The sequence below is a fragment of the Heterodontus francisci genome, chromosome 11, assembly GCF_036365525.1.
Source record: "Heterodontus francisci isolate sHetFra1 chromosome 11, sHetFra1.hap1, whole genome shotgun sequence".
Classification (NCBI taxonomy): Eukaryota; Metazoa; Chordata; class Chondrichthyes; order Heterodontiformes; family Heterodontidae; genus Heterodontus; species Heterodontus francisci.
Genome location: NC_090381.1, coordinates 47,375,565 through 47,400,989, shown reverse-complemented (window position 1 = coordinate 47,400,989; position 25,425 = coordinate 47,375,565). Strand labels below are relative to the sequence as shown.

General features: G+C 42.8%; 1 protein-coding gene across 4 annotated transcripts in view; it reads right to left on the bottom strand.

The window, feature by feature from the left end:
* Positions 1-25,425, bottom strand: part of pik3cb (phosphatidylinositol-4,5-bisphosphate 3-kinase, catalytic subunit beta) — a 219,792-nt gene that overhangs the window by 54,587 nt on the left and 139,780 nt on the right. For all 4 annotated transcript variants that reach the window (XM_068042109.1, XM_068042108.1, XM_068042112.1 and 1 more), the window contains 5 exons: positions 22,861-22,914; positions 19,709-19,897; positions 3,609-3,730; positions 2,160-2,303; positions 324-423 (listed from right to left, as the gene is read on the bottom strand). In XM_068042109.1, the coding sequence (XP_067898210.1) occupies positions 324-423; positions 2,160-2,303; positions 3,609-3,730; positions 19,709-19,897; positions 22,861-22,914 (609 nt within the window). The remainder of the gene's footprint in view (positions 1-323; positions 424-2,159; positions 2,304-3,608; positions 3,731-19,708; positions 19,898-22,860; positions 22,915-25,425) is intronic.

Sequence of the window (25,425 nt, the reverse complement as noted above, 5' to 3'; positions counted from 1 at the left end):
GCTTGAGTGATGGTGATTCCATCCATTTGTTTTGTGGGATGTGTACATAACTATGGAAGAAGCACTTTAGTGGGGGAGGGGTGGTGATGGGTGCAGGCTAAGGGGCACACATCCCCATCCAACCCCTCCTCCTTCCCACCTACATGAATGAGTCCCTTAGTTTTAACCTCCTAAAACATCATTCCCTCTGGTGCACCAACATTTACAAACCTTTGATTCCAAACATGTGTTTTCAAAGGCAGAACCGCTGAACCTGATGCCCAATCGTTGTCAGAAATACTCATTCAGTAGAGATTGAATTTAAAAACAAAGCCTGTAATTACCTGCTTGGAAAGCTCTTTGATATGTGTGATACTTCCTCGACAGTATGACTCCAGGATCAGCCCAAACTGCAGTGAAGTGGCAGGTAGATGCATTTCAGACCTGGATGTAACAGGAAGGTGCACGTTAAAAACAGGACACATCAGCATTCACTTTAGGGTCACATGTGCTTAGGCCACATCCCATTTCAAGCAATACAGTATAGTTCACTATTGACCCTTTAAATTATAATGAGCCCAGACCTCTTCTACAAATCAGAGTGAGGGAAGATTTCCTCCATTCACTAACTATATAGTGACATTGAAACCTATTCATAACGAACATTTTCACAATTTTGCTCCACTTGGGCGCAGAGACAGTCTTTTTCATGAAATGCTTTTGTCAGTCAATATAGCATGTGAGCACATTAAACACAGCCTGAGGAAACCCTACAATCCAATAAAAAAGGCAGATTTTGGAAGCTCTGAACATGAACCCACAATATTCTCATTATTTATATAGTTAGCTATTTATTAAATAGCAAGTTAGGAATTGTTCCATTCTTTTCCTTCAACTTCCTCTGCCCTTTGCCCGAAATTCTCTCCATCCCTCCCAGGCACATATTTTATACTTTTCCACGACAATATCTCAGAAGTTTCCACACTGAACCATATGCAGCAAAACTGGCTTCAACCACACAATGTAATAATTAATAATTCAGAAGAAACATCTAGGTCAAAACTCAAATAATCAGGTGGGGAAGTATAGAAGACTGGAGCCTAGTCTTTAGCCACTTACAAGCTTTTATTTACAGAGACAAAAATTATATGCTGTGCTCTTTCAGCCTACCCTTATTTATATGAGCACAGGTGAGTCCCCTATTAATACCCACTACTTGAATACAATTGGCACTCAATTGATATAGAATTAACAATCTATGTGGGGTTTGGGAAAATGAGTGCCTTTTCAGCTCTCTTCCTACGGTTCTTTGTCAGGAAGAGGAGAATAAACTCCAATAACAGGAAGGGCTCATTTTACTTTTGGTTAATTAAGAATGACAAAGGTGTTCCTGCATGTTAAAACAAAGATAAAGAGGGTAGCTACTTAGAATAAGAGTATTGATGATGCTAGAGTTAAAAATGACAATTTGAGTTTGCTTGTGTTTCCAATAGCACTGTTTAACATATAGCAGGGGTACCTAAGCTTTTTGTCTTCATGCACTGCGTAGGTCTATACCATGGAACCTTTGGGACCCTATATAAAGCTTGAAGCCATGCTCCCACTAATTTACATAGATCTTAAATTGCTGATGCAAACAGATCTGTATGTTTTGATTTATAATTTATTGACCACGAGGGCAACAGGACGAATAACAACTCTTTACAAACCTCCTGATCCATAAAATCCAAACAGGAAAAGCCAGCAAATGGGAAATAAGTGCAAATAGGACCAAGTTAGTTGGGCTACATGTGGGCTGGATTATCAGTGGTGAGAGGCTAGCACATGACCCCAATGCTACAGTCTGGTATCTACCATCTACTCAAAAGGCAATTAAACCATTATGGCAACGTTTAAAAAAAAGTAGGCTAAATGTTCAAAGTTAGGTCAACGTATTTTAGTGCAACACATTTTCCTACAGATTTCTACACTAACCATATGTTGTGTAATTTGCAGCTCGAGTACTGCAATTGTGCTTGAAAAGCCAAAGAGGCACATTGAAAATGTTGGTTTCTGAGTGATGACTCATGTGTCTCAACAAATCACATGCTGTGTTCATGGTTTAGATATAAAATTAAGACACAGGTCATTAGCATTTGTCGAGTTTCAAGTATATATGCAATTCCTTTGATCCAACTTGCCTGAGATGCCAAAACAAGAAGTGACCTATCCTTCTGTTGGCTTGCGCTCGCTCCAAAAGAAATCTGGAAAGGGCACAGTCAAAGTACGGCTCATATTTCAGGACTTGAACCAGCTGTAGGAGATATTGAGAAAGTTCTTCATCGCTGGCAGAGAAAACACATTGGCAGTTTAAATTAAAACGTTTGTTCAAGTGCTCATATTTTTCATTTAGTCCAGATGCTTCCTGGTTTTAATTCTTCAAATCCCTAATGTTGTTTCAATATGATTTTTTTGAAGATAGATAAGATTTAAAAATTAATTACAACCTCAAAAACAATGTATTATGTGTGTTTTGTATTACCAGGGTGTTAAACTCAGGCTGCACCTATTTCTCACTGGTATGAAGCTTCTTTGGGTGCGTATCAATGGGAAAATAACGGTATAACTTGGGAGTCAGATCCTGATCTGAATCTCACGGGCATTAAACCAAACTTACTGGACAGTTTTTTCACCCCACTTTGACTTAGCAACGGTATAACATAAGTCCATTCTGGTGTGAATCCATTAGATCGCCTTAACACTTTGTATATGTCAGAAAGTGGACACAACCATGTGCATCCTCCCCAATGCTATAAAAAGGCTGTTTGAGGAGCAAAGCTTTGTGGCATGTATGAAAAGATGAATCCCCAGAACTCTATCTTGGCGGGCCGAGTAAAAACTGCAACCTGCAGGTTTTGCAGGATGCACTGCCCACTTATAGATGTTGTGCTCAGACTGGCACACTAGCCGAACTGCGGCCTTAAGCCACCTCCCAGCCAAGTATGATTGAAAATAGCCTCAACGTGCAATCCCATGTACATGATTTAAGAAACACACTCTGTCTGTGTTCAGGATCATAGCAGTGGACCTGCTGTATCTGACAACATTAAGAATGTTTCTGCACCACCTCCCCAAATACTGCAGGTGGACAGTTTATTTTTCAATTTCAAAGTATGTCGCTGGCAAGGCTCACATTTATTGCCCAACTCTGGTAACACTGAGAAAGTGGTGGTTGTTCTTTCAGTTTTTGCTGCGGTTTGATTCAATTGAGCGCTTTGCTAGTCCACTTCAGAGTGCAATTAAGGGTCAAACGCATAGGTGTGGGACTGGAGTAACATACAGACCAGACCAGGTAAGGACAGCAGGTTTCTTCCCTAAGGATATTAAGACAATCCAACAGCTTCATGAGACACCATATTGACACTTTGTCCATAACCCCTCTCTACATCCATGTCTGCTTAAAATCGATCAAACAGCAAGTTAAAAATTAATTTAAAGCAAGTGTTAACCTCAAAAATAGTGTACAAATAAAAGAACTACTACTGGTGCCCTGTCAATATAACTCAAATGTAACATAATTTTGATTTTTTAAAACTTTTTTTACAACAATATCTACATAACAATATCTGCAGATACAGCATCAAACAAACCTCATTTCTTTCAAGCATCCCACAGCATATTCTCGCACATATTGGTCTGGATAGTTGAAGTCCAGCAATTCTAATGCTTCTCTAGGTGCTAGTTTGGTCCATATTTGGAGTAATGCTTGGAGCTGCACCAAAAGATCAGAGATCAGGTCTGAAAACCATCAATAAAAAACATCACCACTCTTTAGCTCCTTAGACCTATATAGAAAATTTCAACAAATGGATTGGTAAACAGAACACAAATTACAAAACAATTAAAACAGAGAATGCGATAGCGTAAATTGGCTAGACAACAAATGAAAAGAAAAGGAAGGGCTAGCATTTCAGCTGAGACTTTGAAAAAGAATTCTATCTGAAATATTGCCATCTTTTACTTTCAGATGTGACTGGTCCTGCTATGTATTCTCAGCATCAGCTATTTTTTCTTTTAATCTGTAAAAATATTGGACAATGCACTGCGGCGGATTTAAATGGTCACCTCGCAAAAGTAAAAGATTTACCAATTGGGGAGGAGGTTCAAGGTTGGCATTGGGGGTGCGGTGGCTGGCAGCGGCCTGCGTTGTTTCACAGAATCATAGAAAGTCTACAGCACAGCAAGAGGTCACTTGACCCATCGTGCCTGGGCCGGTCAAAATATAAAGAGCCACCCGGGCTGGATTTTGTGTTCCATTAGAAGGTGGGTTCTTTGGTGATGGGGGGGTGGGGAGATGGGAGTGGTGCCGGATAATCAACGTGAAGTCGTCTGCCACAGAATGCAACGCCGTAATGCCGGTTTATGATTTTCTCGGAGGCAGCGACGTTTTGTGGTGGCATCTCTGCCACAAAGCGACAGCATCGTAATTTAAATCTGTTACATATTATTTTGCATGAATTTGTATCTAATTCATCGTGATCCTATCAGGCGTTCGCAATCTTATCCATGATGTGTGGCACCCACGTGCCTTCACTTTCGTATCTTTGATAAACTGGTACTACCGAGGTGAGAGTCATTGGTGCCTGCAAAGGTTAGGTAAGTTATGCGTTGTGGAATTTTTTTTCACATCGGACACTGCCGCTGAGCTCAATCTGTAGATATGAGGGAAGGAGGGAACTTAGGAAGTAGATACTACTGGGGGGGAAGGAGTGAACTCTAAGTGGATACAGTTTCAGGGGAAGGAGGGGACTCTGCAAGTGGATACTATTGGAGAAGGGAAGGGTGGAATCTGCAATACAACATCAGGAGACGCCGTTAACAGGGTTGCCGATGCAGCCCCCCCACCCCCAATCTGATTGGGGTGGGGGGGACGTCCATTTCTACTAAATGGCTACACACCAGGTAATCACAGCAGCACAGCCACTAACCTCACAAGCAATCCCGTGTGGGTCCTGGGGTGGGGGGGGTCCCTTGTTAAAAGGCAACAAGGGGCCCAAAATCAGGAAGGGAGGCTCACTAAAACCCTCCTACACCCCAGTCCCCCATGATCCTCATCCCATGAATCCCCTCCTACCCTGACTTACCTGTGGCCTGGTTCCAGGGCCTTCAGTGAGTCCAGTTCTGGCAACAGCCACTGCCTCTGCGGTGGCGCTGCTCAGTTAAATTATCGCTGGTCTCTGATTGGCCCACTGCTCTCAGCAGGTAGGACTTCTGTTGCCAGGGTCCTTAATCCTGGAGAAGGCCCGCCACTGTCCACTTAAGTGCCTAATTGGCACGTAATCTGGCAGGTCTTCCCCAGAGGAAGCGATGCACGGCTCTCTCCGGCGCTTTAGCTGTTCGTCGAGACCCCCATCGGCAAGAAAAAATCCCGGCCAAGGGGTGGATATGATGGGGCTGCTGAAACCAAGCTTCATTTGGTGAGGTACTATAATTATTTAATATAACCATCTGGTTATTATCTCACCGCTGTTTGTGGGAGTTTGCCGTGCGCAAATTGGCTGCCACATTTCCTACATTACAACAGTGACTACACTTCAAAAGTATACAATTGGTTGTACAGTGCTTTGGCATGTTCTGAGGTTGTGAAAGGTGCTATATAAATGCAAGTTCTTTCTTTAACATAGCAAAAGCAAAACTCTCAAGGTCCAGATGTACGATAGGCTTTGACAACACATTTTGTGGCTTCTCAACAAACAGAGAATCTATTGAAAAGCAGTCTCCTCCCCCTTTATAAATCACTTTTTGGATGGCTCCCAAATGCAGCTCTGTACAGAGGTGGTCTATTATATCATTGTAAAGATTAAAATTGAATTTTGCTTCTCTGTTAACCAGGGTGTAACTCTAAAACAAAATGTGTTTCGCTGTTAGTGAAATTAAGTGTGCATGTGTATATTATATAGATAACTGATCTAATCAGCCCTGTACAAAAAGTAACCACTTCACAGTCCAATGTGCAGATCCTTACACACTGTATGCAATATGTACACTAATTTTTTCCAAATACATTTTAAATTGAACAGGAGTCTGTGAGTCGAGACTGTGCGATTTAATCTCTTGCTCTCTATTAATGGCAGAAGGAGGCCAACTGATCTGTTATCGTACCATTTTAATTAGACGACAACCTCGTTTTTACAAGTTACAGCTGAGACCTTCTCTCACACAGATTGACGTAAATGAGTTAAGTGAATGAATTAAACAAACAGATATCATTCCAGGCTTAAAACAGATAGTCATCAACTGCCACACAATCTTCTTGTACAAATAGGTCAGTCAGCCTGACTCTTAGCTATCCTCCCTGAAATATCCATCTTTGACATCTATTTCCACTTTGCCAAATAAAAGTACTGTAATTGGACAAGCAGAAAATCAGTCCATTAGTACACAACACAACAGTTTCTGTGGGGGTCATGTTAAGAGTAGCAACCCAGCCTATTCCTGTTGTTGATCTAACTGTGCGGGTCCTTCCTCCTCAGCCCTGGACTTGCATGGACTTCTTTCTTAAACCACTTATATTTCTGCAATACTCAATACCTCACACTCAGGAAATAGGTCTCTGAATCCAAATTGGCTTAATTGTCATCACGTTTTTAAAACTTTTGAGTACAGTAGCCTTTCTGACCATGAGATAAAGACACAGGGCAAAGTGGGGGGAGGTGGAGGAACATGATCAAATCCAAATTTAACCTAGGAGAACAAAACTTCAAGGCAAAGCTAAAAAAGGGTTTATGAATGGCAGCTGAATCCAGAGATCAAAATATATGCCTGTAATCACTCCCCAGTTATTTATAATAGAGACTAGACTTAAATAATAGATGTTTAAATTAATCTTACTATTGACAGTGTCCATCAGAAGCTACATCAAATTTAGTTATGATCAGGGATGACAAACACAGAGTTTATGTTTTGAAGAATAGTTGGAGGTTTTGCATTTTTGAATTCTTGCATATTTCTTTGCTAAATGGAAAGCTGTAAGAGCACAAGAAGAATGATGGCATTTAAGATACAGTGCTTATGTACAGGGGAAGAATCCATAGTCCTCAAAAGGGAGTGGAATAAAAATATTGAGCTTCAATTTAAGTCCGTTAAAACCATTAAGTTACTTAATATTCCATCTTAAAGTATATAAGGAATCAAATTTTGAAAATGTTTAAAAACAAAAAAAAAAATGAGCAAGCTAAATCTACTCAAGGGCTGGGAATTTATCTGTGGGACGGAGTTGCGACCTCTGGCAAAAGTGCCAGTGAGAGCCCTGCATTGCCTCTTCTGGGAAGGCCTGCTGGATCAAGTGCCAATTAGGCACTTAAGTGGACAGCAGTGGTCCTTCCCTGGGATCAAGGACCCCAGTGGCTGAAGTCTTGCCAGCTGAGAGCTGCTGGCCGATTAGAGGCTGGCAGCTCTTTAATTGAGCAGCGCCACTGCAGAGGCAGTGGCTGCTACCGGTTTGGCATTGACCCGAGGTGCTGGAACCAGGCCACAGGTAAGTCAGGACGGAAGGGGTTTCACACAGTGGGGGCCGCGGTGTAGGGCGGGTCGACAGCAAGGGCAGGCTTGTGCCTCTGAGCGGGTTCTTCTCCTTCTCGATGCCAGCTTCCTCATTCAGCCACTAAGTGCTTGCTTGGCATGCTGCCCATGCGGCCCACCCACTGCTGGGTTTATTCTGGTGGTGGTGAGATGAGGCCTTTAATTGGACACTAATTGCTCACTTAAGAGCCTCAATTGGCAGCAGGGTGGGAAGGCCATTCACAGGCCTTCCTGCCCTAGACTTAATTAGGTGGAGGCAGGAAGGTGGTGGGGTTATATGCTCTCCCCACCTCCAAACATGGGGGACAGCATAAAATGCTCCCCAAATTCTCACTAAAGTGAAGTTATTTGCAACACAGCCTATGTTCAATTTATAAATACACGACTCCACGTGGAACTGAGCCATACAGAACTGGAAAGTTTCAGGTTCGATTCTAGTGTCATCCTTGAGCTCATTGATTGTCAGCATGGGTGACACTACAATTGAAGTTACTGCCCTTAGACCAGGGAGGGGATTTTTTTTTTACATAAGAAAAAGAAATCAGAGAGGGTTTCAGCTGCTGCTCACTATACAGTGACTCACACTGGACTGTGTGGATGTCAGGTGAATTGCCTTTTAATGTTTGCTCATGATCAAAAAGTCTGCCAACATTAATTGCTTCGGCTCGCAGATGACATATTGGCCCAGATTTTGCAGACAGTGGTGAAGCAACAGTGATCGCCACTGACCTCAAGGGCAACTGCACATGGAGAATTAGCGATTGCTGTGGTGGGGATTTCACCTTTCCCAATGTTGGTTTGAATTCGGTGCCAAGTCAAGGGGATCTCCATACATCCAGCAAACAATGATGTCATCAAGCAGGGTAAGCAGCCAATCAGACTGAAGAATTCTCACAGGCAGAAAACCAGGAAGTAAAATGTACTTAATATCCTTCACTTCTTATAATTTTACAGAGAGCAAGATAAAGATTAGGACGTACACATTAGAAGCTGAAATTTCAAAAAACCTCTTTTAAAAAATGATTATATTATGAAACTATGAATTTTTTATCTTAATAGAAAAAATTGGCATTACACAACTATAAAATTAGTTTTCCAAGACCAGAGAGGTTCTTCAGCAGTAATTATGAATGTTAAAAATGAGTCACATCTCATTAACAAGGCATAACCTTTTTGGGGGCTTTCAACAGTGACATTACAGTGTAAAGAGGGAAGTTATAGTCAGTTCACTGATTTCTAATTGGCTGCCACTTGTGGGGACAAGGCTACGGACCAGGTGCCAGAAGGTGGGATTAGATTGGGCAGCCAGTTTTTACAGCCAGCGCACATGGCCTCCTTCTGTGCCGTAAATTTTCCATAGTTCTATGGACTTCAACAGTGCACCCTAAGGAGAAGCATAGAATCACTGTCAGCAACTTCTGGATTTCCACGTTAAACTGCACATGTTCAGACTCCAGAATTTGCTTCCAGTTTCAGAGGAGTAATGATAGCAAACGCTGACAGTTTCAACGTCGTTACCACCGCATAATCCAGGCCATTAGGCAAGATACCAGAGAGTGGCTGGTGTGTGCAAATTGTACTCCCACATCAATGAAACTCTTCAGGACAATACTGAAGAGGGGTGCAGCAGGCTGGGAATAAGAACATGTAAAACAAGTTATTTGCAACAAACCTCACAGATCTCAAAGTCAATGCAAATATTGTGGGATTTTAAAGTTGGCTTTCCATTAATTTAGTTGAAAATTTGCAGTAATTTCTTGTGCAAAGGATGGGTTGATAATTTTTTATGATTATTTTGTTGGTAATTTAAAATAAATATTTTGTTGGCAATTTCTAATCATTATTTTGGTGAGGTGGTGGAGGTGGGGGAAAGGGAAGTGAAATATCACTCCACTAACATGAGACTGTCAGTTGTTCAGGAGTCCAGCAAAGGAATGCCACAGCCATCCAAGGGCAGAGTCCAACGTCAGGTAAGGTTCACAGCTGAAATCCAACAGTTCAACACTGGAGCTGATTGCCACTCAACGTGCATGTTCAAAAGATGTTTAATTCAAAAGGAAATTCAGATACCAGACAAGTCACTCCCATTTCCGACATTCCTATTATTTCTACTGTTTAAAAAAAATTAATTGCAACAGAAACAATGCATTAAGCTTCTTTTCCAGTTCAGTGGACAATCAGAACAAAAATGTAATTCCTCGGTCTGAAAATTCACCCGTGGATCATTCCTGTGAGTTCAGACGAAACCATGCCTGTAAAAACAGCCAGAGAAATTCCAAAAATACTGGGTAGTTTGTTTATGTTTCTCTGGTCATTCTTTTCAGATGGGAAGTACAAGCCTATGAACAGCAACCAGGGTGGGTACATGGCAATGACAATCACAGGTCAAAAGGTCACCAGGAGAGGTGTTTTGACAGCAGGCCAGTGTATATTACTGCATCTGGATCAAATTTGTCACTTTAGAACTGCTACAAGTCCTCTAAAGTCAAGGAAGCATGGATTTTTTTTTAAATCAAGAACTTAGCAATGTTTGGGGGTGTGGAAAGTAAGAGATTAAAAGTAAATGTTCAAATAGAGCTACGTGCTTACTATTGTATGCTTGGGGCATTTGTTCCAACATTGCAAGACAAATCCTTAAATGCAGAGATGAATCTGCAAGGACTGTGAATGTAAAAACTGGGGTTCACATAGTTATGCAATGAACTGCAGCAGTTCATATTCCGTTACATTCTCACACTGGGGTTTCATGTAACCTCACAACGCAGATGAAGTGAACCAGTTTCTCCCAAGAAGGTCTAATTAAACGATGGCGTTCAATATGTAAACAAAATGAGATGGTTGAAGCATTCTTATTTTCTCAGCTAATTACTCGCAGTTATGCAGCTCTATAATATGTTTCCGTGTTGGATTACGGAGCATCCCTGCGGCTGTACAACCCCCTGTTCTTCCCAGAGTAGGAGCCCCCACCTACTGAGTGATTGTTCTCCTCTACCCCAGAGATTCTACACAGGTCATCTAATCTGGTCGGGCTAGCTCCTTATCTGGAAGTTTAATGAAAGTCTGCTGCTGACCAGTGAAACTGGAGATCATCTACTAACCAGAATACTCTACTCTCTCCTGTTACCTTTCCCTCCTGAGGTATGAAATTGAGCCCTTCTTTATTATTCTCAAAGCATAGCACTGGAAAGCACATTTTCATGTTGTTAAAATAGAAAGGATATTCACTGTGAACTCAAGCTAACTTCTGATAAACTACAGGTCACTGAATTAAAACATTTTGAACAGTCCATTTCTCAGGAAAACAGTTAAAAAGAGACGGTATCCCAATACTAAGATATGCAGGCCAGATTGAAAATTATTTTTGTATAATACTATATACATACACATTCTTTCTAGGATCCATTTTTTGGGGCATCTCCTGTATGCTGTCCCCACTACCCAAATTTTGGCCTAGGTTAAATGCTCCCTCAGAGATGTGGTCAGGCACCCCCCTCACAGCGTGCTGGTTGGTAAGAGCTGGAAATTGGTCAGCTGTCAGGTCAGGTCTGGCTGAATTCAGGGGAGGGAGGGGGGACTTGAACATACTGGCAACAGAATGCAATATTTTTTTTAAATTGGCAGTCTTGCTTCTCCTGAGCCTACAAATGTAAAAATTGAAAACTTCTTGGGCCTTTTTTGAATGGCCTCCACTAGTTGACTCCTTTAAGGACTGTGAGTTAGGCAACTCAGGATCTAGCAGAACTTGATGGAGCATGTGCAGTGCAAGCTCTACCCATTTGTACCTAAAACTGGCGTAGTACCCCAATGGGCATACTTATGGAGCATAACACTAAAGCCCCTTGAACCAACATGGTGTCTAGCGCACTTCTGGTCCAGTTAGAATGTGCCAGGCTGTGACTCGAAATTCAGAGCCCTAACGTCTATTTTATGGGTGCAAAGCTGAGTGGCCTACTCCTGCTCCTAATTCGTATGTTCGTATATTCGTATGTAAAGCAGGCAGCTAGAAATTCCTCCTCATGCTTTATGTGGATGTGTGTAGAACATTGTTCAAAGTGACCAATTTCCCCTTTCCCCGCCACACTTAAGGCCTAATATGGCATTGAGATGTACAAACTTTTGATTCAAGTTTGATCTCTAGTGTGTCCTTAGTTACAAAGGCAGGTGTGGGAGAGGATGGATTCTTCCAGAGTCCCCACTCTAACAGCTACACAGAGACTCCTGCGGGAAGGTGCACACTGTGGACGTTGAGAGATAACGGGCTTGGGCTTGGCAGTGTCATTGTCCATTGCTAAGTACCCTATGGACATGGACTAAGCTGGCATTTGAAGAATGGTCATTTTGGCCATCAGCAGCACAGTTAGTTTAATGCTTGGTCTAGTTACTTCATCCCTCCTTTTTATGGAGAAATTGTCCCTACCAGATAAACAGGCAGAAGGATGGTAAAAACTTGCTCAAGTTTTGGTTCAGTAACATAAATAAAGTATTAGAGTTTCAGGAATTTCCATTGCTGTCAGTGGACACTGGTTGGCCTGTCTGGCTCAAGAAATGGGAAGAGAGTGATTCGATTTCAATATCTCACACTTGCCAGCCTGCAGCTCTCCCAAAGTGATGCTCCAGTAAGGCCTCCAGAAATCTGATCTGCACTTTCAAGATCATACTAACTGGATTATTCTCAGCCAAATATTGCTGAAGAGACCTGCATGATTGGGGCTTTCAGTCTCAGACATGGGTTGAATGGGCTTTTGTCAACATGGTCTTCTGTGCTGATGTTTTTATCACAGTGAAGGTTTATAAATTATAAAACAGTTTCTTGCCTACTCTAGGTTTTGCACTATATGGAAATTTTTCCAGCACTTATTCCCTCAAAGCTGCCTCAATTTTATTAACAGTTTCTGAAATCGGGTCATAATTTGATGCAATTGCAAATACCATATATCCTTATACTCACACTAGGGCCAATATTCATTTCCATTTACAGGCAGGTACAGGGTGATACACATGAACATACGAATCAGGAGCAAGAGTAGGCCACTCGGCCCCTTGAGCCTGCTCCGCCATTCAATAAGATCATGCTAGCAAGTAGAAAATCGTCTTTGAGTACATACTGGCCCATTTCTGCCGACAAGATGCTCGCCATGATTTCAAAGCAAGCCAGGAAACAAGTGAACAACGCCCTGCTCCAAAACAGGCAAAAGCCTCCTTACCATATACCAATTGTGGTTCTGTGCCATATGCAGGACTCCTCAGCAATTTTGGTGATCTGCCCAGTGGAACAGAGTGTCCAGCAGCGGACTGGACATCCTTAAAAGGAACTGCTGCAGGCAATTTAAAAATATGACTAGAAATGCTAGTGGTGCTGGCTATTGTGGGGCCGGAAAGAGCATGCAAAGATCCTCCCATCTGCTCCTGGTATCTCTGTTTTCCCTGTTTCCAAGTCCCATTTTTGACTTGGGTCCTGACCATCACCACCCCACTCTTCTCCACTGAGCACCTCCCCCCCCACCCCCAGTTGGGGAGCTGCTTGCTGGCACTCTGCCAGCAGGGACAGCTTGCTGGAATTATTGTAACAAGGTCTGACATGAAAATTGGCCAGGAATCCAAGGATCCTCAGGAATCGGGTGCACAAAATTTGACCCCACACTTTGACAGCAATCAGAATGGGAATCCTGAGTGTTTCTGTCCTCCCTTAGCCCACAGGCACAGAGGGTAATTTTAGCATTCTGCACACTGCTGTGCCTTTTAGATCAGGTAACTTTGCACACACCAGAGATCAAAACTGGGACCTCCCCTGCCCATACGTTTTAATTCCACGCAGAGAGTTGTTTTAGAAAAGTAATTTCTCTTAATACAAATGACTGACATCCCAATTACTTGATTTGATTTTTTTAAGTTCGGTTAACTATGATGAACTCAGACAGCTGGTGACTAGTTTAATTCTGGAATGTTTCTGACAAGAAGAAAAAAATACCAAAAGTTCCTGCCCTTCGGCAAACGCGATGGCAAGACTGTGCCAGGCAATTACTCCTCATATTTTTCCACCAGTAATTCTTCTGCTAGCCAACTGACCCCGGAATATCTGATTTGGGACACTGGCCAGTATTAGTAACTTTCCAGCTGTTAATTCAAAGCCTGCAGTGTCTCATGTGGTTTTCACTGGGCCAGGTTTGAAATACAGCTCAAGTTAGGCCAATGGAAATGGCTTCCTTCTGTCGAGTGCACTGCAGTCTAGTGACTCATAAATCAGGCAGCCACAGAGTGCAGAGTTCATATGCACAGGAACCACTGTGAGCTGATGTGTGCCTTCAGTTCAACCCTATGACAGCAAGTTCCTTTATTTATAAAAAGATCCAGGTCCCACACCCCTCACCAATTTTCTCTCCTATCCTCCTCCTCCCAGTAAAGGTGTTGAGATTTCCCTTTGAGTTGCAGTTCCATGGTAAGCCCTCCAGTACCTCAGGGACCTGAGATTATGCAAGAGCATCCACCAAGAGTCTAAAAGGGCTATCCATCCAGGCAGGGTACTACAGCTGAGCTTGAGGCTGTCTTCACTCGCTATACTTGCATGCATGCTTCAGAAAGGGCATTGGCAAGAAAAAGTAAGAACTCTGGCTGATTTTCTTTCCAAGGACAACTGCACATTCTCTAGCATTGATCAGTGGGATACCATTCTAATAATAATATACCTGTCCCAAACTTATCTTCAATTTTGAAGCAAGGTATGCCTCTGAAACAGCTGTCTGTCCTCGCCCCGGACGCTGACCGATCTGCTAATTGTTTCCAGCTTTTTATGTTTAAACAGTTATCTTTATATTGCTTCAATTATGAGGACGGTTTACATAAACTGGGCTTGTATTTCCTCAAGTTTAGAAGGTTGAGGGGGTGATCAAATTGGGAAGTTTAAAATGATAAAAAGAACTGATAGAGGAGATACAGAGAAACTATTTCCTCTGTTAGGGGAATCCAGTGTCAGGAGGTACAATTTTAAAATAAGAGCTAGGCCGTTGAGGAGTGGCATCAAGAAACACCTTTTCACACAAAGGGCTGGATTTTACAGACCCCCCCCATCCTCCGATGCCGAGTTTTGCGGCGGGGGTGGGGGGAAATGCCTCTGGGAGAGGGCCACCACACACCCCGACATGAGGAGGGCCTGGCCTGATATTGCCGGCGGTGACGAGACCTCGTGGTGGCCCCCCACACTGCTAGCGACGGGACCCCCATTTGCATATTCAAATAAATATAAATGAATGCATTAATTATACTTACATCCCCACCTGAGTTCCTGCTCTAATTTTCGGCCCGCTGGCTGGCACTCCCGCGCCTTTGGATCCCCGTCCGGGAAAACCAGACAGAACACTTGTGGGGAGGAGGTAAGTTTCTCAGTGCAGTGGGGGTGGGGCGGGGGGTGGTGAATAGGGTCAAAGTAACATCATTGGTGTAGGGGATGTTGGGAAGGGTTTGAGGTTAAAGTTTATGAACCTTGGGGAGGGGAAGGTCAGGTGCACAAGGTAAGTGTTTTCGGGGAGAGAGGGCAAGTAATTAATTTAATTGTTATTGGGAGAGGGGCAGAAGAAATGTCTTTATTTTTATTTCCTTGCACTTTAAATATTTAAATTTAATGTAGGGCTCAAAGCCCTTTAAAAATGGTGTCAGCCCCTGCGTACAGGTAGCTGACGCCATTGCCTGCCACGTGATTGGGGGGTTGGCCCGCACCGGCTATTTAAATGAGCCGCCGCGCTTAAGATCGCAGCAGCTCCACAACACCATTGTTTTCGCTCGCCGCTGATTTTGGCAGCGGGCTTATAATATTCAGCCCAAAGTGTAGCGAAATGTGGAATTGTCTCCCCCAAAAGGCAGTGGAGGCTAGAACAATTGAAATTTTCAGGGCTGAGAGTGACAAATTTTTATTAGATAAGGTTATCAAGGGATACAGATCAAAGGCAGGTAAATTGAGTTGAGGTAAACAGCCACGATCTAGTCGAATGGCAGAACAGGACCGAGGGGCTGAATGAGCTGCTCCTTGCTCCAATGTTATATTTAGCTTGGCAACTTGTAGGTTTGAGCACCGCTGAGCAGTTTATCTAAAACTAGCATTTCTGATTGCAAAGTAAAACTGTGCCAATGTGTGGTGCCAAGCAAAAATCAAAGGTTTACCCAATTTATGCAACTTTGAGTAATCACAACTAAAATCAGCATGGTAAAATATAGATCAGTGGTTTAAGTGACTGGTAGGAAAGTCCCTTGTTTTATTTGATAGTTTGTGCTGAGATAACTGACTTCAATAGGGTGGCAGTAGAGGCCTCAGTGCCTTAAGGCTAGGGAGAGAAAAAAAAAATTCAGGGTTTCTGCTCCTGATTTCTATTTAATGGCCCTCACTAAATGTGTGTATCTGTGAACATCGACTGAGGACAGGATCGGGCTCAGCCGGCATTCAGCATCCAGGTACCTGAATAAATAAGGGTAAGAGGCATTTGGGGGAGGTGGAACTGTATCATAACAAAGTATCAACTGCTTCAGGAGAGGGAAGAAAAGTAACAGAAGTGAGAAAATAGAAAACGCAAAGCCAGCTGCTGACTAACTCGCATACTGATATTCCCTGTCTTTTAATAATATAGCCCTGGTGGTGAAATATATGCAGAACCTAGGTCAAAACACTGTTGCCTATGTACCAAAGTAATGACAAGTAATTCACTCAAAGTGGAATTCTCTTACTCAAAACGCAACAGGATAACCAGGCAGAAAACTAAACAACTAAATATATTCTCATATTGTACAGTACGCTAGAAAATGGACACACAGATTCTGTCTGCAGATGTTCTTAAATTGGGAATCAACTTTGTACAGCCAGTGTTATAATTCATCTAGGCAAATTGTAACAATGCCAAATAGTTTTTACGGGAATAAATAGGAAGGATAGAGTTAAAAATCAGATACAGATCAAAGACAGGTAAGCTAACAAATTGTAAGATTTTTATTAGAAAAAAAAGTCACTGGAAAAGCACCATTTAAAATTTAGTAAGGACTTTTCTTGGTGATCTGAAGCTGCAGTATCTTACAGTAAAACATTTTACACAGTAATTTCCTGTTATTGTCACTTTTGGTTTGCTAGCCAAAAACTAAAGTGACAAGAAGGAAGGAGGACCTCAGGGCAATGCAGTTATATCTTGAAGAAACATTCAAGATCAAATGCTTTTTATTTAAAAAGCAACATTTTTTTTTGAGTAATTGTTCCTGCAGTTCTGTGATGATTGTGCTTATTTGAGGGATCTGCAAAGACCTGGGCCTTAATGGAGTACTGGAATAAGACATGAAAGTAGTGGTTAGAAGTCCATTAAAAATGAGGCAACACAAACAAATGTTAAAAAACTGACAGGAAAAGCAGCTTGGTCAGTTGCTGAAAGAAATTTCCTGAAAAGTGAAGGAGAAAGTTGTGGATATTGCTCAAAAAATAAGAAAGTGTTAAGGTCCACTGTTTGCATGTGATTTTCTACAACCCTTCTCCAAAAGCACCTTGACCTTTGAACAAATAAAAGCAAAATACTGCGGATGCTGGAAATCTGAAACAAAAACAAGAAATGCTGGAATCACTCAGCAGGTCTGGCAGCATCTGTGGAAAGAGAAGCAGAGTTAACGTTTCGGGTCAGTGACCCTTCTTCGGAACTGACAAATATTAGAAAAGTCACAGATTATAAGCAAGTGAGGTGGGGGTGGGGCAAGAGATAACAAAGGAGAAGGTGCAGATTGGACCTGGCCACATAGCTGACCAAAAGGTCACGGAGCAAAGGCAAACAATATGTTAATGGTGTGTTGAAAGACAAAGCATTAGTACAGATTAGGTGTAAATACACTGAATATTGAACAGCAGCAAGTGCAAACCTGAAAAAAAACCTGAAAAAAACAGTGGGTAAGCAAACTGAACAAACTAAGATGAAATGAAATAAATGCAAAAAAAGATAGTAAAAAATGTAAAAGTGAATGTAAAAAAAAGGAAGAAAAAATAACTAAAAATGAAAGTAAAATGGGGGGCTGGCCAGGTCCAATCTGCACCTTCTCCTTTGTTATCTCTTGCCCCACCCCCACCTCACTTGCTTATAATCTGTGACTTTTCTAATATTTGTCAGTTCCGAAGAAGGGTCACTGACCCGAAACGTTAACTCTGCTTCTCTTTCCACAGATGCTGCCAGACCTGCTGAGTGATTCCAGCATTTCTTGTTTTTGACCTTTGAACAGCCATGGTGAGAAAACACACATAATTCACATAAAGCACATAAAATAGAAACATGTTGTTGAAGCTTTTCGTCTTGCACGCAGCTTCGAACGTCTCTATTTTCAGCAATTCTCAAGTTCTATACTACAAACGACTATAACACACATAATTCAGGCAGACACTTCAGTGCAGTACTGAGGGAGTGTTACACGGTCGGAGATGCTGTCTCCTGGTTGAGACGTTAAATTGAGGCTCTATCTGCCCTCTCAGATGGATGTAAAGATACTATGGAACTAATTGAAGAGATGGTGAGTTGCCCAGAATCCAGCCAACATTTAATCCTCAAACTAAACCATCAAAACAAATTAACTGATCATTTATTTCTTCGCTGTTTGCTGCACCTTGCTGTGTACAAGTTGGCTGCCGTGTTTGCTTACATTATAGCAGTGACTACACTCATTGACTGCAAAGCGATTTGGGAAGCTTGAGGATGTAAATAGTGCGAAATGAATGCAAGTTCTTTCTTTCATAAGCAGATCAAATACTTAATATGGTGTACAGCTGCTATTATTTGTCATAAAATTAATTTTGTGGGTTTCCTTTTCCACGAAAATATTTCCATTGTGAATAGTGTTGGCTTGTTTGCAGCACATGGGAGAAAAGCATTGTGCCCCATCACAAACTCTTTGTGGGATAAAAGACAGTTCTACAGTACATTCCTGTGATGAATGCTGGACCTTGTAACATGATTATGTCTTAAAGATTGTGACCTCACCTCCACTCTGCAAAAGGTTACCAGGGCAAGAGAACACAGATCAAAGACTTTCTTCTGAAAACAGAGACTACAGAGCTAACAACTGAAGAACAATATCTTTCACCCTCCCAGACTTTCGGGTCATAAAACAAGGAGTCAGTGATTCAGAGAATGAAAATGTACCAGGCAGTTGTTAGCACCTGGGAACAATGGCTTTGTGAAACCAGACTTCTGGACTTTGCAATTTGCAGTAAAACAACAAGCTATTGACTTCTGAGTCCATATAAATTTAACAAACTTTCTGAAGGCAAAGAGGCTGTAAGAAAAGAAATCAGCAGCTGCGGAAGGCAGGCTGGAAGAAGAGTACTCTGGGGTTGCAGCCTCACAGAGAAGGAAGCAGCAGTGGCAGCTTAAAAGTGAGAGAGAGGAGACCCCTGCTCTCGGAAGCCTTTTACAGGAAAAGGCTGCGAAGACTTGAACCCATTTTGAGAGTCGAAGCTTGCGGAGAAGTACAAGACCAGCAGGATCACCAAGAAACACCTTATTCACGGACGTCCGGGTCTGAAGTGCTCAGAGAAGTGAGCAAAGAGAGCATGATTATTGAAATAGTCTGGGAGATCCAACCCACTGCAACTGGGAGGAGTTTGGGACTTTTAACTGCAAAGGGTTTCATCATCAAAAAGGACTATGTAATGTGTGATGTGACGTTTTCAAGTATTTTTAATAAGTAAAGAAAATACCTTTCTTTGTGATTTGGGGTATCAGCTACTTACAAAGTACTATTCAGTTAATTGGGAATTTCTTTTAGTTTAGTTGTTATAATAAAAGTTTAAAACCTAAAATCTTGTCGTGTAATTCTTGAAATTGGTCTGGGGGTTCGTTTCTTGTATTTTTCATGTTAACGATCTCACTGAGGTCATAACAATTCTACTCCCATACGTCCAGAGTAGCAGTGGTGGTGGTTGGGGTGCTGGGGGGGGGAGGGGGGGGCGCGCGGGGGGGGGTGGGGGGGTGGAGGATAGATGTGGAAAGTGGGAGTAAATGGGTGAATGGTCATTTCTTAAAAAGAGCGAGACAATGCATAATATTAATAAAATACAACAGGAGAAACTCATTACAACCTTTTTAGATGTCATTAGGAATGGCTAATGATAACCAACTGTTAAAAGTTCATAACACTTGATGGGAAAAGCCAACTTCAATCACCATACCTGTGCCACGTCTTCGTGTTTACTCCACTTTACTGAGAGCAGCAGTTTAGGCAGTGACTGAGGAAAGTTTTCACGACAGTCATATCGCAGAGTCCATATTAAATCCATTTCATTTTCACATAGTTGAGACAGTGGATCCCGCTCCGTGATTTCCCTTAACTCAATATGCAACTTCTTCCATCCTCGGCCCTGAATGGAGAAATGATTACCAGTTACAGGTTTAGTAATACATGCAAGTTCACCTGAGGCATAAATTGGGCTAGAGAATTGCTTTGCCAACATCAATGTTTTAAAATATTTTAAAAACCTAAAGATATGGCACAAGAGAACTGGATTTTGACAATAGGAAGCTAGGATGCTAATCAGGCTTCGCCTACAGAGACAATTATGGTGGTTTCGACTGGACTGTTCTAACAGGAAATGGGATGCCTTCCTGCCCATAGAAGAATGACACTGACAGGTCATTGGTTCCACTGTTACCTGGCACCAACATTATCTGTCCCACTGATATAGGGAAACAACTACAAAAACAAACAGTTTTCAAATTCTACTATTTTTAATGATGTATTTTTAGTTGTATGTTTTTGTTTTATGCTCAAAGTAACAGACATTAGTACTGGGCAATGGGGAAATTTTCATTTGTAGCATACACTGCCAATACTCAGCAAGGTTAGGTGCAAACTAAAGATTGCCACTAGCTCTAACAACATGACTTAGCCCTAACCTCACATAAGTGCTTGTGTTTTGCTCAAGTTCTCACAATGGCCTTTTTCCCTTCTCTTCTATTCACTCCTCTCCTAAAGGCATTGATTCCTTGCTGGGCAACAGTTTCATGGACATGCATCACCTTTTCTGCAGCTTTTGACATGATTGAATACAGCATCAGCTTGTGAGGCCTCTCCTTCATCTTCCAGCTCAGTGGGTCTGCCCTTGCTTAGTTCCAATATTACCTATCGAATTGTAAAGTATCTGCAACAATGCCTTCTCTTCCTGCCCCTGCATCATTACATTTGGAATCCCCAAAAGGACTATACTTGTCCTTCATCTTCCTCATCTACATGCTGCCCTCAACAACATCACCTGAAAAAATGGTGTACATTTTCTCTATCTGTATGCTGATGACATCTATTTCTATCTCTCCATGACCTTGCTCAGTCCCTCCACAGTTTGTGTTGACATATTGCTTGTCTGACGTCCAGTCCTGGAAGACCTGCAATTTCCTCTAATTAAGCATTGGGAAGATTGAAGCCATCACTTTCCATCTCCAGCACAATGTCTGTACCCTCGCCACCAATCCCCTCCTCTGGCAACTGTCAAATTGTTCACTCCCTCAGCATCCTATCAGACCCTGAGCTGAATTTCTATAGCAAAGACTACCTGCTTCCACCTCCATAGCATTGCTCATCTCTGCCCCACCTCAGGCCATCTGCTGGCAGAACCCTCACATATACCCTTTGTCACCTCCAGACCTGACTATTCCAATGTTCTCCTTACCAGCATCTTATCCTTCATCCTCTATAAACTGAAGCTCATTCAAACTCTCTTGTCTGTATATTAACCTCACCCATCACCCCTGTGCTCACTGACCTAGGTTGGCTCCTGGTATCCATTCTTATTCGTATGTTCAAATCCCACTTCACACTGCAGCTTCATCACACTATCACATAAGCATTTTCTTTGTTGTAGAATGTGAAGTGTATTAAAAAGAATTCTCACTTTCTGAGCCCCACACCCTTCCTGTCAGAGGGGGCCCACCATGTAACAGGTCTCAGCCTATTCTGTCTGCGTGAGTCATCAGAAAGGGTACAGCAGCAAGAAAAACACACAGAGCCAAGGTTACAACTCCCGTTGCTATGCAGTAATCACTGGTTGAAGTGCTAGGACAGGACTGAATCAGACATCAGAGATTCACGCCGGAATTTCAGCGCCCCCCCCCCAAAAGAGTGGGCTGGTGGCGGGGTGGGGAGGGAGGAGTGTAAAATGGAATGGAAGGCTAAGGGGGCCCTTCCCGACCCGCTCCCACCTCCGCTGCCATTTAATGCGGGGTGGCAGCGGGAAATAGCCTTCCCGACCCAGGCCACGGGGTTTTTACCGTTGGCAGGTGGGCGGCCCAGGCCCAAGAAAAGCCACCTACAAAAAGTAGGCAGCCTTCTGCCAGCCTGGGGTGGTGGGGGGTGGGGGCCTCCTGATCAGGCACCCTGTGCCCAACAGAGGGCCGCCCCCAATGCCCCAACCACCCCCAAAGACTGGATCCCCAGGCCCGACGGAGGCAGGATCGCCACCGACTTTTCGATCAGCGGATGGCTTCCGTCCGACTAGCGCAAAATTCCAGCCTCAGTGACTTGGGCAAGGTATTGGAGGGCTGCTGTTACTGGTGTCACTGGCTTCAGGATAGATATTATAGATGCAACTTCAAAAGTGGCAGTGGATGATAGATGCCATATTCACATTGCAGTTTACTCCTAATTAAAACTCCACTTAATTGAAAATCATTATTTTTTAAACACCTAAGGTTTCACTTTACTGTGTTATTTGCATTCCTTCATTCAAATTACTTGACAAATCAATTTCTTTTCGAGCAAATAAATTTTGCATTATCAATGCTAGAATGTAAAAGTGCATCCACAGTGTCTTTGAGGCAGCACCTGAAATTAGATACTAAAGGCCTAACTTTGGATGGCTCTGCTGCTGGGGCTGAGCCTCAGTACTGATGAGTGGGTTTGGACAATTGGCTTGTTAAATCCCCATCTCTAACTCCTGCTAAGCACCAGCAAGCCCCCTATCAAATTACCAGTCACACTTCATGTTTCAAATAGCTGCCCAAACCTTACAAATGGAGGTTTAAACTGGTTTGATGACAAGATCCAGTTAACTGCATTAAGACCATCGTGAAGCTGCATATTGCTGGGTTTTTTTCATATATGACACAAATCGATGTGCTTTAAAGTGCATCTTAGATTGACAATTTTTGTGTTTATTTAATATTTACTATATGAAATATATTACATTCCTGTGAAATGGTCAGTGCCACCTCACAACAGAATAGTGTTGATAACATGACAATAGCTTGCCACTGTATAATTAGGCTGATGAGCACTAGGTGGCACCACAGCATGCTCTGCTAATCTAACTCACACACGCGCTGTACTTACTGATGTACTTAGTGTGTCATTGCTTCGTGCAATCTCTGCTGCCTTCTCCAAAATCTTGTTTTTGCCGGGAGGAGAGAAATAAAAAAGAATATATTGAAACTTTCAAACAACAATCATTTCTGCTTCAGCCATACAGCAATCCAAATACAGTCCAGGCTTCATTCAAAGATGGGGTCTGTCCAAGCACTTTAGGACAATAAAGCTTAAATAAAAACAGGAAGTGCTGGATATACTCAGCAGGTCTGGCAGCATCTGTGGAGAGAGAAGCAGAGTTAACGTTTCAGGTCTGTGACCTTTCATCAGAACTCACTAAACTAGCTCGAGTTGAAGAACTGGCAGCAGCACAGGAGTTATTGATCAGGAGTTCTGATGAAAGGTCACAGACCTGAAACGCTAACTCTGCTTCTCTCTCCACAGATGCTGCCTGACCTGCTGAGCATTTCCAGCACTTTCTGTTTTTATTTCAGGTTTCCAGCAACTGCAGTATTTTCCTTTTATTTTAGGACAATAAAGCTTCTTGCATTCACTCACTTGTTTTTCCGTCTATCCAGATTTTCTTCCACTGGACACAGATGTGCTCCTCGAATTAGTGAAATGGCACACACACACTTTGTAAAACATCATGTACCCTCAGATAAACCCCTCACCCCGAGTTTCCAAAGCACCAGGATCAAATGAGCACACAAGTCAGGTCTGATGAAAGGTCACATACCTGAAATGTTAACTCTATTTTTCTCTCTCTACAGATGCTGCCAGGAGTGCTGAGTATTTCCAGCATTCTCTATTTTTATTTCAGATTTCCAGCATCTGCAGTATTTTGCTTTTGGACGCCATTTCAGGACTAACTTTTTGTTCTCCAATTCTTTAGTTGCTTATTACACCATTGCTTTCTGTACCCAAGTTACTTTAGAAGCCAGACATTCAATAATGCAGAAAAGAACAGATAATACACCGTCTCTTTTCAGTTCTGACAAAGGATTTACACACAAAATGTTAAGCTGTTTTCTTGCTCTTTAGATAAAAAAAGGAGTAGAGATTGAGTATGATCAACAGAACAAAGGAGGAAATTGGAGGGCATGTTTTCCAAACAGAGGGAGCAATTCTCACCTTCACAATCTGGGTAATCTGGCAGAGTGGATCATTTTGGAATCAACGAGGTGAAAATTGGGCGGTTCTACAACAGCCAAGCACTTTGCTCCCCCAGACAAGTGTTGAAAGTGAAAATTACTCCCAGAGAGCCACGAGGAAATAAATACTTCATTGTTACTCAGACAGAATTGAAAGGAAGAGCACAAAAGATTGCATGGAAAAAACAGGAAAATACGATTACACTAAACTAGCTCGGGTTGAAGAGCTGGCACCAGCACAGGATTTGTTGACCAAATTACCTCCTTTGGTGCTCTAATCTGTTCCATTCAATTTGTACTTCCAACACTTGGGCCGGAAGTTTATGTTGGGCGAAAGGCCCTGCCCAGAAGCCTAAAAGTCAGGGGTGAGTCTGCCTACTTGGGACCTTGGGAGCCACACCAGGGTTTTAGGCTGCCCAGGCCCTTAATTGGACTTGGGTGGGACTTCCACCCCTCTGAGGCAGGATGTCCTGCCTCCAAGAGCTGCCGGCCAATCAGCAGGTCGGCAGCTCTCAGTCCCAGCAGCGATACTGGGAGTGGTGACCACTGCTGAGACTGCATTCAGCCAACATTAGGAGCATGGACATCGGCCCCAGAAGAGAGGTACGTTTTGGGGCCTCGCCAGGGACAATCGGCCGGGCCCCGGCGAGGCAAGGTGGGGGGTGGGGGGCGGGGTCAGTTGGTGGGGTGGGGGTACTTTATTTCAGTGGTGGCGGTTGGGGCTTCAGCAGGGGGCCCTCTGTGGGGCACAGGGTGCCTGATCATGAGGGGCACACCCCGGCCCACAAAGAGGATGCCAGGCAGCAGGAGGAGGCCTTTAAGTGGCAGTTAATTGGCCACTTAAAAGCCTTGATTGGCCTGGGGCAGGCGGGCCACCTCTCGCTGCCGTCGCCCCTGGTAAAATTGCAGCAGCGGCGGGAAGGTATCGGGAATGGAACCCCCCACTTCTCACTCAATTTTACAACCCCTGCCACCAGCCCGCTCCTGTGGGGGGACAGAAAATTCCTGCCTTGGTTTTTATTTCAGACAATACAATATGCTGTGTTTAAGTGCAATGCCTTATAGACCCTAAAAAGATTAATGACTAATTTTTTTAAATATAAATTGCAGCTCACAACATGCACCTTATTTAACACAGAGCAAAAAAAGTTACAACTATTTCTGGTCATCATTTTCTGTTCACATTGGTGGTAACGTTTGGTGTTTATAGCTGCAAACCCCATCTACCCAGGACCAGCAGGAGAGGTGATGAGCAGACGTCTGGCATCTATCTCACAATGAAGAGAAAATATATTACTGGCCTATTCTTATTTATCCATTAGTTAGTTAGTGATTGCTAGTAATCAGTAAAAAATAGTGGCTAGGGAATGCAGAAAGAAAGGACTGGTTCTTTTACCTCTGGGAACTGGGAAGGAATCTGGCCACAGAGAGAGGAGGA